At 42.9% G+C, this 14,193-nt stretch overlaps 1 protein-coding gene across 1 annotated transcript in view; it reads right to left on the bottom strand.

The window, feature by feature from the left end:
- Positions 1-14,193, bottom strand: part of LOC144684520 (integrin alpha-E-like) — a 324,928-nt gene that overhangs the window by 15,816 nt on the left and 294,919 nt on the right. Inside the window, exons 36-37 of the mRNA XM_078548383.1 lie at positions 8,537-8,641; positions 3,522-3,632 (exon numbers count right to left, since the gene is read on the bottom strand). Of these exons, the coding sequence (XP_078404509.1) occupies positions 3,522-3,632; positions 8,537-8,641 (216 nt within the window). The remainder of the gene's footprint in view (positions 1-3,521; positions 3,633-8,536; positions 8,642-14,193) is intronic.

The raw sequence follows: 14,193 nt of genomic DNA, 5'->3' as shown, positions 1-14,193 counted from the left end.
TTCTTATAACATTGCTGATCAATCTATAAGAGTAGCATCAGGTTAATCTCTCTCTTTCGCTGGTTTCCTAACTTTATCCCTGGACACCTTATATAGTGTTGTTTATCATAAAAGTAACATGTTCTATATCATAGATAAAGAGACCCTGGTTACAGGCATGGTACCACAAGACTACTAATATTGTCTCATTCTTTAAAATAGGAAGCAGGGATAGATTGAGTAATGACAGCACAGTCAGTCGATGTTTGGTGTTGGGCAAATTATTGGAAAAATTTCTGAGGGCTATTGTTAATCGTCATTTAAAAAGGCAGGGATTAACCAAGGGCATTCAGCATGGATTTGTTATATCTTTCCCACTATTTGATCACTATAAAATACACCAAGTAATGAAATAGCTCCTTTACTGCTTAACTCCAACCAATTACATTCCGTCTTTGACCCCTCAACGACATTCTCTTTTTCTAGCGCTGTATTTTTGTTATCAAAATTGCTACCCTGTCTCCTTTTCCTTTCCCATCTTTCCTGAATCTCTTGGGAATTCCAAGGAATATTCAGTGTCCAATCTTCCCCTTTTCTAAGCAGGGTCTCAGTTGTTGTCACTACATGTTCCCCCATGGCTATTTGGGCTTACAACTCACCAATATTATCAACCACACTTTGTGCATTTACACATGTGCACTCCAAACCTAATTAAGACTTCACACAAAAGCAACATACTGCTGATAATGGAAATATAAAATAAAATCAGAGAATGCTGGAAATACACATCAGGTCAGGCAGCATCTGACAAAAGAAGCGTTAGCTGATTCTCTCCAGATTTTTCCTGATTTGCTCAGTATTTCGAGCATTTCTGTATTTCTGTCTAAATTAGACCTCTGTATTTTCTATGATCCCACCTAATTCTATATTATTTCTAATTCTAACTGTCTCTCCCAGTCTTATGCACTATATTTATGGTTTTTAACACTATATTTTGATCCCTAACCACCTGCCAAGTTAGTTTAACCCACCTCCCTGCTCCTATAGCACTAAAATGTCAGCAAGCACATTGCTTCCAGCTCAGTTCCACTGCATCCCGTCCACCTTGAACAGGTCCCTTCTACACAGATATGATCTTAATATCTCAAGAATGTGAAGCCTTCCCTGCTGCACCATGCCTTGAGCCATGCATTAACATTTCATAACCTTCCATTTCTATATGTATGGCACACATAGGGCAGAATTTTGCCCTTGGCGGGGTTGCTCAACAGGGGCGGTCAGGAAGCCGACCACTGCCCGCAATTGGCACCGCACCGCGGCTTCATGCTGGCGGGCCAATGACTCTGTCACGTGAGCAGGGGCATATTATTAATTAAAATTTTAAAACTTTTATTATTATTTGCTTTTGGAAACCTCATTCCACCCGTGGATGAGGTTTCCAAAAAAAATATTAAGGCCGTTTGGCCTTTTCGCCTGCCTTCCAACCGTTAGGTTGGATGGGCAGTGAACAAATTCATTTAATTGATTATTTAATGGCCTTAACAGGCCTTTTAATTGTCAGCAGGCATGCTGATGACTCCGGTGCGCACCCGCTGACCGAACTATCGTGTGACTGCTCGTTGACGTTGGCAAGCTCAGCCGATGTCAACATGTGTCATTTCACACTCAAGCAGGTGGGGCGCACGCCCACCCGCCAAGTGAAAATTTCAGCCCATAGTGATCAAGGGATTATTGTTTTTGGGAGCTTGTTTTTTTAACTTCCTCCCCAGCTCCTTAGACTCTGACTGCAGGACCTCAGCCCTCTTCCTTCCTATGGGTCATTGGTTCTGACATGGATCACAACTATTGGTCCTTCCAATTACCCTGTAGAATAGTCTTGCTGTACTATGACTAATTACTAAGTGCTATGGTTATTCATTCATCATTTGGGGGAGATTTGGGAACACCACTACCTGTAAGTTCCCCTCCAAGCCACTCACTATCCCAACTTGGAAATATATCACTGTTCCTTCACTGTCACTGGGTCAAATCCTGGAACTCCCTCCCTAACAGCACTGTGGGTGTACCCACACCACATGGACTGCAGTGGCTCAAGAAAGCAGCTCACCACCACCTTCTTAAGGGCAACTAGGGATGGGCAATAAATGCTGGCCCAGCCAGCAAAGCCCACATCCCGAGAATGAATAAAAATAAAAGATGGTGGCGTAGTAGTAATGTCACTGGACTAGAAATCCAGAGGTACAGGCTCATCCTACGAGGACATGGGTTCAAATCCTGCCACAGCAGCTGGTGGAATTTAAATTCAACTAATAAAATCTGGAACTGAAAGCTAGTTATGAATCGATGAAACTATCATTGATTGCTGTAAAAACCCATCTGGTTCACTAATGTCTTTTAGGGAAGAAAATCTTCCTTCATTACCTAGTCTCGGCTACATGTAACTCCAGACCCACAGCAATGTGGTTGACTCTTTGCTGCCCTCTGAAATGGCCTAGAAAGCCACTCAATTCAAAGGCAATTAGGGATGGGCATCAAATGCTGGCCTTGCCAGCAACACCCACATCCCATGAAAGAATAAAAAATAAAATGCATGGACAATATTCATTCTGGTCACTCAGTCTTTTGCTTTGTAGCTGATAAAAAGACATCTTGGTGGATAGAACTCTTCTAGTGTCTCCCAGCAGCCAATTGATCCATTGACCAGTTATGGTTGCTGTGTAGGATTCAAATATCGTGAGGTGGGCTGCGTAGAATTCATACATAGTAATGTGGACTGCATAGGGTTATTATATAGTGAGGTGGACTGTGTAGGATTAACATATAGTTAAGTGAACTGCTTTGGATTATCATATTGTAAGGTGGACATATACAGTATGAGTTACAGCCACTCTTCAAATGGCAGTTCGTTCAATGTCATTATTTCCTTCTTCACTCAGCAGCAAAGGGTTAACATGATGCACATTAACTGGATCTGTAAGGCCATGATGCAAATGCTCAGGTTTAAGATAATATTCAAAACTAAAATTGCTGATGGTGACCACCCTAGTACCAACTTCCACCATGAACGTTTAATATTGTTTTCTATTCTTGATTGGTGCACCTTATCTCCTTAGTTTCCAAATATAATTTCCAAGCACTATCTCTTACTGAAGTTAAACATTAATCATCATGGTCAATGTCCATTCTACCCACTCACTCTCATGCTTTGCAGTTGATAAGACGACATCTGGAGTGGGTCAGAATTCATCCCTTCTCATTTCTCAGCAACCTGCTGATCTATCAACTAGTTACAGTTACTATAATTCAGTTTGATTAATAACACTCAACTTTCCAAAACGCCTAACACCATTTTCCTCCCTTTGTGTGTAGTATTTTGTGGCATATTTGTTAAAATACAAACATTTTATTTCTTTGACTACAATTTTTCTTCAAACTTTACACACAGCACACAATATCCATCTTAACATTGTGTAGTGAGATTCAAGTTACAGAATTGTTTGTCCTTGATCCTGTATAGGATGGATTTAGACAATTACACTTACTTTGTAAAGAAGTATAATCAACAAAAGTAGAAGCAGGATTCCGCCAACTGAGCTCCCAGCCACCACTGGAATAATGTTAAAGACCGGAGTATTTACAATGTTCACATGCATCTAAATAGGAAATAACCAGAGTTAGCAAGTTATTAAGTTTTTATCAGAAAAAGGAGTTTTAAAGAGGCTAATTTTCCAAGAAAAAGGGGCAAATTTCAATGATGCCCAGGATTTGTGGAGTTCCCTCCAAGGTGCGCTGACTGTCTCTGCTTACAACAGAAACAGCTATAAGCTGCCATGGTAATGGGGATGCAGGGGGAATTCCAATCCCTCTTTCCTCATTCTTTATTCCAATAATAGAGGGTGCTCAGAAGTAGTGACCTTTAACTTGCACACCCCCTCCAATTTGATGCAGAAAAGGCAATAGGATTCAAGAAAAGTCCCTGTTTTCTTCCAGTGTTAGATGTTGGCACCAGCATCCCTGTGGTCTGTACGTGCACAGAAGGCAGTGTCTCTGATGGCACCAGCAGGAACCATACCCCGACAAGATGACAATGGATGAACTATATATTATTTTGTTTCACCAATCCAGTGCTGACAGTTAATGTGGGTCTTTCTGCTTGCATTGTGGAGGTAGTCAGTGCAAGTGTCTGCTCCATCCACGCACTCCATTTACCCACAAAGCTGCAAGGAGCTGATGTGAAATTTAAATAATATTGTTTGTGGCTTGCAATGCCCCAGCAGTTGAGATGTCATAGATTCACTGGACTGCCTGATGGTCACAGCTAATAGCTGGGAGCTTATTCACAAGATAAGTAAACATAAGGAAAGCCATTCGGTCCATCATAATTCCTACATTCAGACAGATTCCAAACCCTCTCATTGTAGCATCCAAATGGTTTGTGTTTTTTGTTTCCATTGTTTTAAATGAAAAAGTTTATTTCAGCTGTCAATCACTGTGAAGAATTGCCAGATATTTGTCTTAAAAATTACCTTTACTAGTTTGAACTCTTTCTAGAGAAACAGAGTTAACTTTTCAGGTCAATGTGCAAGTAAAAGGGGAAGGGAAGGAAGAAGAACAAAAGAGAAGGTCTGTGATAGGGTAGAGTGCAGGAAAGGTTAAATGAGAAAATAATTCATGGTACAAAACGCAAAGGGAGTAGTAATGGTTGTAATAGAGAAACAAAAGATTTGTCCAGAGTGGGTGTGAATGGCAGAATAGTGAACAGCTGTGTCTGAAAGCAAAAACATGAGAAACAAGATTAAGACCAGTGCATGCAACAACAAAAAAACCAGAAACAGAATGGAGGGATAGAATTTACAATCTGAAATTGTTGAACTAAATGTTGAGCCCAGAAGGCTGTAAAGTGCCTAATCAAAAGATGAGGTGCTGTTCCTTGAGTTGCACTGAGCTTCATTGGAATACTGCAGCAGGCCAAGGGCAGAGATGTCAGCTTGAGAACAAAGCAGAGAATTAAAATGCCACGCAACTGGAACTTGGGGTCATGCTTGCAGACTGAGTGGAGGTGTTCTGCAATGTGGTCACCCAATCTGCGTTTGATCTCCCCAACGTAGAGGAGGCCACATTGTGAGGCGGTAATGCAGTAAACTTAAATTGTTGCTTCACCTGGAAGGAGTGTTTGGGGCCTTGGACGGTGAGGAGAGAGGAGGTGTTACATAGCCTGCGTTTACATGGGGAAGTGCGGTGGGATGATGGGTTGAGGATGATTGAGGAGTGAAGCAGGGTGTCAGAGGAAATGGTTCCTTCAGAATGCTGACAGTGGAGGAGACAGAAAGATGTGTTTGGTGGTGATGGCATCACACTGAAGGTGGCAGAAATGGCAGAGGATAATCGGTTTAATGTGGGGGCTAATGGGATGGAAGGTGAGGACAAGGGGAACCTTTTATTGTTTTGGAAGGGAAGGCAGGGGTGAGAACAGAAGTGCAGAAAATGGGTTGGATGCAGTTGAGGACCCCATCAACCACACTGGCGGTCAGGGAGTGGTGGCAGGAATCCTCGATTGAGGAATAACAAAGACACAGAAAGCACAGTTGTGGAACGTTGCATCATCAGAACAGATGCAATGGACTCTTGAGAAATTGAGAGAATGGAACGCAGTCCTTACAGCAAGCAGGGTGTAAGGAAGTGCAGTCGAGATAGCTGTGGGGGTCAGTGGGCTTATAATGGTTACAGTATTAGTTCATAGCCTATCCCCAGAAATTAAGTCAGAGAAGTCAAGGAAGGGAAGGGAAGAGTTGGGGATGGGCCGTTTGTAGGCATTAGCAAGGTGGAAATTGGAAACAAAGTTGATGAAATAAGTTTTATACTCCCCATTTTGTTTCTTTTTTGGTAAAGCTTAAGTCCAGGATCAAGCACAGAGACTGTAAAACACCTTCAGTGGAAATTTCCAACATTTAAACAAACAAGGTCTCATGTTTGTTTTTGCTATATTTTATTGGGAAATCAACATCAGTACCTATGAGGTTCAAGCCTTTGTTGAAAGGGAGGATCTGACAGGGACGTGAAGCAATTGAAAAAAAACTATTTCCAGGCTGTAGCACAGCATGTGGGGATTAACATAAGATCAGGAGGGAGGGGGAACGGGCACGTTGAAGAATTAGCTAGGCATCTGGCGCTCGAGGAAGAAAGGACCACTTCCGTTTGTGATAGAGTACAACTGGCCAGAATTGAAAAAGAAATAGAACTGGGAAAGATTGACTTAGAAAGAAATTAACAAGAGAGGAAAGAGAGAATGAAAGAAAGAGAAAGAGAGAGAGATGAAAACACTCAGAATGGAGTATTAGTTCCAATTATGTGAACTTGAGTTGATGGGAAGAATGAAGCTGACTCAGAGAGATCTCTTAATTTTGATTTGGTGAGGAATTTTCGCTTAATACCTACAGTTAGCAAAGAGGGAGTAGAGATGTACTATATGTCCTTCAAAAAAATTGCCATAAGTCTGAATTGGCTGAACAAACAGTGGGCTATGTTCCTACAAAGTATTTTGGTAGGGAAGGCCTTGGAGGCCTCTTTATAATCTCTTTCAGCAGAGCACTTACAAGTAAAGACTGCTTTACTCAGTGATGGCAGATGATCATGAGTTAACTCCGCATCTGCGGAGACGAGTATTTCACCTCTCTTCTATTTTTACTTAGTTCTGTTGAAGGGTCATTCGGGTGCGAAACGTTAACTGTGCTCCTCTCCGTAGATGCTGCCAGACCTGCTAAGTTTTTCCAGGAATTTTTGTTTTTGTTTTGGATTTCCAGCATCCGCAGTTTTTTGCTTTTGTCTTATGAGTTAACTCATGATTAATAACAGGCCCCGTTTCAGAACCTTCCAGGGAAATTGAAATGAGACAAAGGTTGATGATGAGGAGAGGTCAGGCCCTGCTGAGAAAGGGGGAGAAGGTAAAGACCCAGGCCCTTCTCGGGTTAGTAGAAGTCAAGGTTCGGAGGACAGGCTCAGTTTAAGAGGGGCCTACTTGCTACTTTTGCCACAAGAAAGGGCATGTGAAGGCTGAATTTTTTAAATTAAAAAGCAAATATGTAGTATTAGTACAGTTGCACAGTGCCACTCCCGAAAAGGCTGTCATAGCGGGTAAAGCTTATGACAACAGGTAGTTTCTCGTATGCTTACTGATACAGTGAATCATGGTGCAGGAAATTATGGTGCAGGAAATCATAGGAGTTTTTTGTTGGGTCTAAAGTGTCCCCATTTTTGGCAGGTGAAGCAGACAAGTCAATTGTCATCTTTAGGGGATCGACAGAAAATATTTACCCATGCCTTTGTGTGCAGTTAATTTAAAATGAGCCTTAGTTAACAGTCCTGTAATTGCTGGTGTTATACCTAATTTGCCTATTGATTGGGTTGATTTCTTATGCAAAAATGACTTGGCTGGGGCTGAAGTATTGCTGTTTCTAGTGGTTTGTTGAGACTGTTGAAACTAAAAGTGTACAGGAAAAGCCGAGTTACTTAAAAGAATCCATGGCTTTCTGTAAACCTGCTGTGAGAGTTAATGTTTCAACTAAAGATGTGTCAGAAGAGTCAGGCGCTCAGCCTACTAATTTTAAAAGGACATTGGAGCATCCAGCTCAAAAGGAAAAGTTAATGGCAGTTGGAGATGAGTTGAAGTCACTGAAATTAAAAATGCAAAAAAAGTATGACCAAGATGAAGTAAAGCAGATAGCAGCAGAGGGAAAACATGTTTTGAAAGAGAGTGGTAAAGCTGAGTCCAATACTGACACAACAGAGCTGCGAGGAAGGATACGTGTTCTTAAACATACATCAAAACTTCAAAACGAAGAGGCAATAATTCTTGATAGTATAGGATTAAACAAAGCCTGAACACAGTGGGAAGAAGAAAAGCAAAAGGAAATCAAGAAAATGTATGAATTGAATAAAAAGGAATATCAAGCTTTCTTTCAGAGGATTTCTCCTTGGATTTCAATTTGTAGCTCCTGTACCCGGAAGTCAGATGGGCCTTTGCCATGTGGGGGGAATGGAAAGGAAAAGAGAGGAGGAGAAAGGCAGGATGGAAGAGTGAGACAGGTAGGGTTAGAGGGGTAGGGATGAGGAAGCTGGCTGGGGCAAATGGGGAGGAGAGTAGGGATGGGAAGTGCTAAATTAGGAGGGGAGAGGGGTAAGGGGCTGGAAAGTGGAGAGTGGGAGGGGTTGTGGGTAGTGCTAGATTGGGGAGGGATTGGGGAAGCAGGGCAGGGGAGTAGGGAGTACTAGGTTGGGGAGGAGCAGGCAGTGTTCCCCCTAAGCTGCATGGTCGCACAGCAACTCGGAAGTCCCTGGGTGGGCTGCACACAAGTCAGCCCCTTTAAGTTACCATGCATGCACATTCATGCAAAAAATGTTAAATGCACACTAAAGAAATGGCCCATACACACCAGAACAAAATAGCTGATATGTTGGGGAGAGGCATCATCACTTTGTCTCTGTGTTAGGAACACTGAATATTTCACACCAACTCAATTTTTAAGTGTAGATTGTTGAGTAAGTGGATTCTGTGCTTTACCTTTATACTGTGACGTACATCTTTAGCATTAGATATTTCCTGATATAGCGTTTCATCAAAGGCAACAGCTCCCGAGATCACAATATCAGCCTTATTCTTTACAAGCTGAGGAAGGAAAGATAAATTTATGGAAGAATTAAAATGAGATTTAGTACAACTTAAAAGATAATGACAATCCTGAGAAATTCAAAATGGCAATTTAAAAAATGTATTCATTGCATGTGGGCATCACTGGTTAGGCTAGCATTTATTGCCCATCACTAATTGCTCTTTCTCAGAGGGCATTTAAGACTCAACCACATTGCTGAGGATCTGGAGTCACATGTAGGCCAGACCAGGTAAGGACAGCAGTTTTCCTTCCCTAAAGAGCATGAGTGAGCCAGATGGGTTTTTTACAACAATCAGCAGTCGTTTCACAGTCATCATCAGGCTTTTAATTCCAGGTTTTGATTGAATTCAAATTTCACCATCTGCCTTGGTGGGATTTGAACTCAGGTCCCCAGAGCATTACCCTGGGTCTCTGGATTACTAGCCCAGTGACAAGACCACTATGCCACCGCCTCTCCCATTCCAACTGTATTTAACTTAAATCGTCATCTTCTCACCTATTTATATAGTTCCTTCATCTCAGATGCAATGGGAGAGTAACCAAGAGGGAAACATATAAGGCCAGGTTGCCCATACCATAGTAGCATCTATACTCAGTACTGGAAACATGTACGATCGTGTCGCCAACACTCAGTACTCAATACCTGTTAAATTCTGCACAGCATTGGATACTTGTAACATAGTACCAGCACACTTGGTACTGGAAACCTGTACCATAGTGCCCGGATACTTGGTATAAGATATATGTACTATATTGCATGCATATTCAATGCTGGATACCTGTACCATAGCGCCTGCACACTTGGTGCTGGATACCTGTACAAAGTGAAAGCACACTTGGTACTGGATACCTGTACCATAGTGCCCACACACTCAGTACTAAATACCTGCACCATAGTGCCCGCACATTCAGTACTAAATACCAGTACCATAGTGCCCGCACATTCAGTACTAAATACCAGTACCGTAGTGCCTGCACACTCAGTACAAAATACCTGTACCAACAATCTCTCAGCATCCGCCCTATCAAGCACCCTCTCAAGGACCCTTACATCCTTGCTAGAGTCTGGTATCAGAACTGGAGACACTACTCTAGATGTGGCCTTACCAGATCTTTATTAAGGTTCAGAATAACTTCCCTTCATTAGCACTCAATACCTTTATTTATGAAGCTTTGCTAACCACTCTCTCAATGTATCTTCCCACCTTCAAACGTTGGTGCGCATGAACCCCCATGATCCTCTTCCCCTGCACACTCCTCAGAATTGTGGCATTAAGTATATATTAGGACTGGATGTCCTTAAGGGATCAAGGGCAGAATCTATTAGGTCAGGGCTTTGTATCAGTGGTTACTAAGGAAGAGGAAACTGACAAAATATTGGTAGAAACAGTGGAGGCAGTGGACAGGGTGAAAATTGGAAAGGCTGGCCAAGTCTAGGGTAGATAAGTCACCTGGTCTGGATGGCTTGAAACCCACATTGCTAAAGGAAGCAGCGGTGAAGGTAACAGAAGGGCTTGCCTTAATCTTTCAATCTTCCCTGGATATTGTGGAGGTGCCAAAGGATTGGCGAATGGCAAATGTGACAATCTTATTCAAGAAAGGGTGTAAGGATAGTCCTAATAACAACAGGCCAGTCAGTGTAACATCGGTGGTTGGTAAAGTTTTAAAAACAACAAATAATCAGGAAAACAATTAACAGGTACTTGAGAGGTTTGAGGTAATTAAGGAGAGTTAGCACAGATTGTAAAAGGCAGATTGTCCTTGACTAATCTAATTGCATTTTTTAATAAGGTAACAGAGAAGGTTGACGAAGGTAATGAGTTGGATGCTGTTTATATGGATTTTAAGAAAGTGTTTGACAAGGTTCTGAGCTGTCCTCCACACTACGTGGCGGAGAGTTCGGAAGACGATCCGGAGGAGGATGGTGGCTTGGTGGAGGGCCCTGGGGACAATGTAGAGTCCATCATCAGTGAGGCGGTGGATGCCCTTGCGCCACTCACCCAGTTTCCCCACCCCTCCGCAGAACACTCTGGGAATTTCTCACTGACAACCTGAGTAACCATGATAAGAGTCCAGCTGGCCCTTGACTATTGGTCAGAGCTGGTACTGCTCATCCGATCCATCTACTCACCCCTAAACACCTTGGGTGTGAATAGTAGCGTGAACCAGAATGAGCAGCACCGGCTCAAGTCTTTCCTTAGTTTGTCACAAAAAATACAGAAGAAGCTCATCGACTTCTTCTGGGACAGAAGGATGCACTGGGTCTCTGTTGAGGTTCTGACTCTTCCGCTTAGGGAGGACAGTCAAGCGCTGGTGTGCCTTTGCACCCAAGTGGCAACCTTCCAACTTCAGGCCTTGCAGCGATACCTATGCGCCGTGCCCCCTCCCCAGTGGTGTGTACTGGCTACATATATCTTCCACCAGGCGTACGCCTTAATAATGATCTGCAGCTCCTGTTTATAGAGCTGGGAGATCTCCATGCCTCCTTGCAGGAGTTGCCTGTCTTTTACTAGGAACTGATCAAAGTCTGGAACATCATTAGCGAGCTGCTGCTCAGGAATCTGCACATCCACCACTATAGGTTCAGGTAGCTGGCATAAGTGATGGCTTGGGCTGCTGGGGTTACCAGAGTCAGGGGCGTGCTGGATGGCGGAGGAGCAGACTGGATAATGCTGCAATACCTTGTATACTGTGAGGCTATTGATGTTCAGCTCATGACCAAAGCCATCCACAGCTTTAAAACTGTGATGCTCGGACCTGACTGCACTCGGTGTTGAGGCGGTCCAAGCACGCGGTGGACTCCCCCCGACTCCCTTCTGGATGGAATTTCACATTGGTCCCGTGTCCTGGCACTTCTCTCAGGAGCCGCGTCCCTACAATTTGAGCCATCTCGCAGAAATTCCCTCTGTGCCTTTTCAATCGATGCAAAAGGGTTTCCTGTACGAGCTGCTGCTACACACCTTTCCCATGCTTGCCCTCGCCAACCATCCGGACACGCCATGGCGTTCCGTCCTGCAGTAGCAGGGGTGCCCAGTGGAGGGATCTCTATGTGGGAGTCCTCCCCTTTTCCATTGAGACCCACCATGTAGGGTTTTGTATATAACAATCCTGTGCAGTAAGAGATTAAGATGGTTCATGGACTCCCAGGCCGCCTGCAATTCCTGTGGCCTTGAGAAGTCCGCGTTCCATGCTTATAAAAGTTGCCAGCGGTTGCAGCCCCTTTTCGATTCTTTGGAAGGCCACTCCTCAAATTCTGGATGCACTTCAGCCCCATGCTCCTGATCTTTGGTCACCCGATGTGGAGGGGGGCATGGGCAGGGGGGACAACCTCCTTATAAGCCTGCCCAAGGTGGTTATTAACAGATCCAGGCAACGGGCAGTCAAGGGGGTTGTCTGGCTCGACTGTCTGCCCCTTTTCTGTGGCTCTGTTTGCAGACAGGAGTCCCTGGGGACGGAGCACACTGTGTCCACTGGTACGTTTGAGGCATTCTGTGACTGGTGGGTGTTAATATGGCAAAAACCAATTGCTAGTTAAACAGGTGATGGGCATTAATTATCCCATCTAAATAGAATAAAAAGAGACAGCTGGAACACTGTGTGGAAGCTACTAGTATTGAGGAATTGGCTTGAAAATAAACTAGCTTTAACCTAAAGATCAGCCTGGATTAATTCTTCCACCACAACCTCTTATTGAGAGTAACAGTGGGCACTGTGGGGTCTGGAATGCATCATCAGCCCCAAGAATGACATTTTAATTTAACTACATAAGTTTCTTTTAACTTTCCTGTTTTTGTTACAGTGCCCTGTCAGGGGCTGTCACCCCTCTTATTAGTTTATTTTATTGATTTATTTTTTTATATATAAAAGAGCTTACAAATAGGGGAGAGCTGGGACACTGGGTGTGTGGGAGGAGAGCTCTGATACTGAACAGTCAATAGACTTTCTCCAAAAGGAAAAGCTCTGATCTTGATTTTGACTTTTGGCTTGGCTCTTTTTAAAATTCCATAGACATTTAAATAGTAAAAGGGTGTTAAAAGGAGGAGTAAGGCTAATTAAGGATCCAAAAAGGGATTTACACATGAAGGCAGAGGATGTGGTTGAAGAACTAAATGAGTACTTTGCTAAGGAAGAAGACGGTTACAAAGTCATAGTGAAAGAGGAGGTAGTTGAGATACCAAATGGGTTAAAAATTGATAGAGGTATTAGAAAGAGGATCTGTATTTAAAGCTGATAAGTCACCAGGACCAGATCAGATTTATCTGAGGACGCGGAGGGATGTAAAATTGGAAATTACCGACAGACTGGCCATAACCTTCCAATCCTCCTTAGATACCAGGGTAAGGGTAGTAGGGTGGCTGTGGGTTTGTCAGAGGACTCAAGAATTGCAAATGTTACACACTTGTTCAAAAATAGGATAAGTCCAACAACTACAGACCAGGCAGTTAACCTTGGTGGGAAAGCTTTTAGAAGCAATAATTTGGAACAAAATTAAGTCATTTGGACAAGTGTGGATTAATTAAGGAAAGTCAGCATGGATTTGTTAAAAGCAAAGCATGTTTAACTAACTTGACTGAATTTTTTGATGGGGTGAGACAGATTTGGCATATAGTTTTGGTCTCCTTACAGGGTATAATTGCATTAGAATCAGTTCAAAGAAGGTTTGTTCAACTGATCTTGGGGTTATCTTAGAGGAAAGATTGAACAGGTTGGGCCTGTATCCATTGGAGTTTAGAAGAATGAGGGGTGATCTTATTGAAACATACAAGATCCTGAGGGGACTTGACAGGGTAAATGCTGAATGTTTTCCCCTTGCGAGAGACTAGAACTAGGGGACGTAGTTTAAAAATAAGAGGTCTCCCATTTAAGATGAAGATTAGAATAATTTATTTCTGTTTGAGGGTTGTGAGTCTGTGGAATTCTCTTCCCCAGAGAACAATGGAGGCAGGGTCACTGAATATTTTTAAGGCTAAGTTAGGTCAAGTCTTGATTGACAATGGAGTCAAATAGGGGTTCAACAGGAAAGTAGAGCTGAAGCCACAATCAGACCAGCCATGATCTTATCAAATGGCAGATCAGGATTGAGGGGCTGAATCTCCTATTCCTGCTCCTAATTCACATGTATGTAATAGAAAGGGATCATGAGGGTAATGAAGTTGATGTGGCATACATAGACTTCCAAAAGGTGTTTGATAAAGTGTCACACAATAGGGTTCTCAGTAAAGCTGAAGTTCATTGAATAAAGGGAATAGTGGCAGCATAGATACAAAGTTGGTTGAATAACAGGTGAACTGTCCTCTTTTGGACTAGAGGATGGTACATAGTTGGGTTCCCCAGGGGTTGGTGTTAGTTCCCCTGCTTTTCCTGATCTATATTAATGACCCAGACTTGGCTGCGGAGGGCAAAATTTGCAGTTGGCACAAAACTTGGAGTATTGTGAAATGTGAGGAGGCTAGAATGCCCCCAAGTAGTGTAGTCATACTTTTTTTGCTTAAATTTAATTACATGGATTCAGTTCTTGGCCCTGCAAGGATATCCTCTTTCAGGTCCT

This window comes from Cetorhinus maximus, chromosome 9 (genome assembly GCF_964194155.1).
Source record: "Cetorhinus maximus chromosome 9, sCetMax3.hap1.1, whole genome shotgun sequence".
Taxonomy (NCBI): Eukaryota; Metazoa; Chordata; class Chondrichthyes; order Lamniformes; family Cetorhinidae; genus Cetorhinus; species Cetorhinus maximus.
The sequence above is the reverse complement of the archived record's forward strand: the minus strand, read 5'-3'. Positions and strand labels throughout refer to the sequence as shown.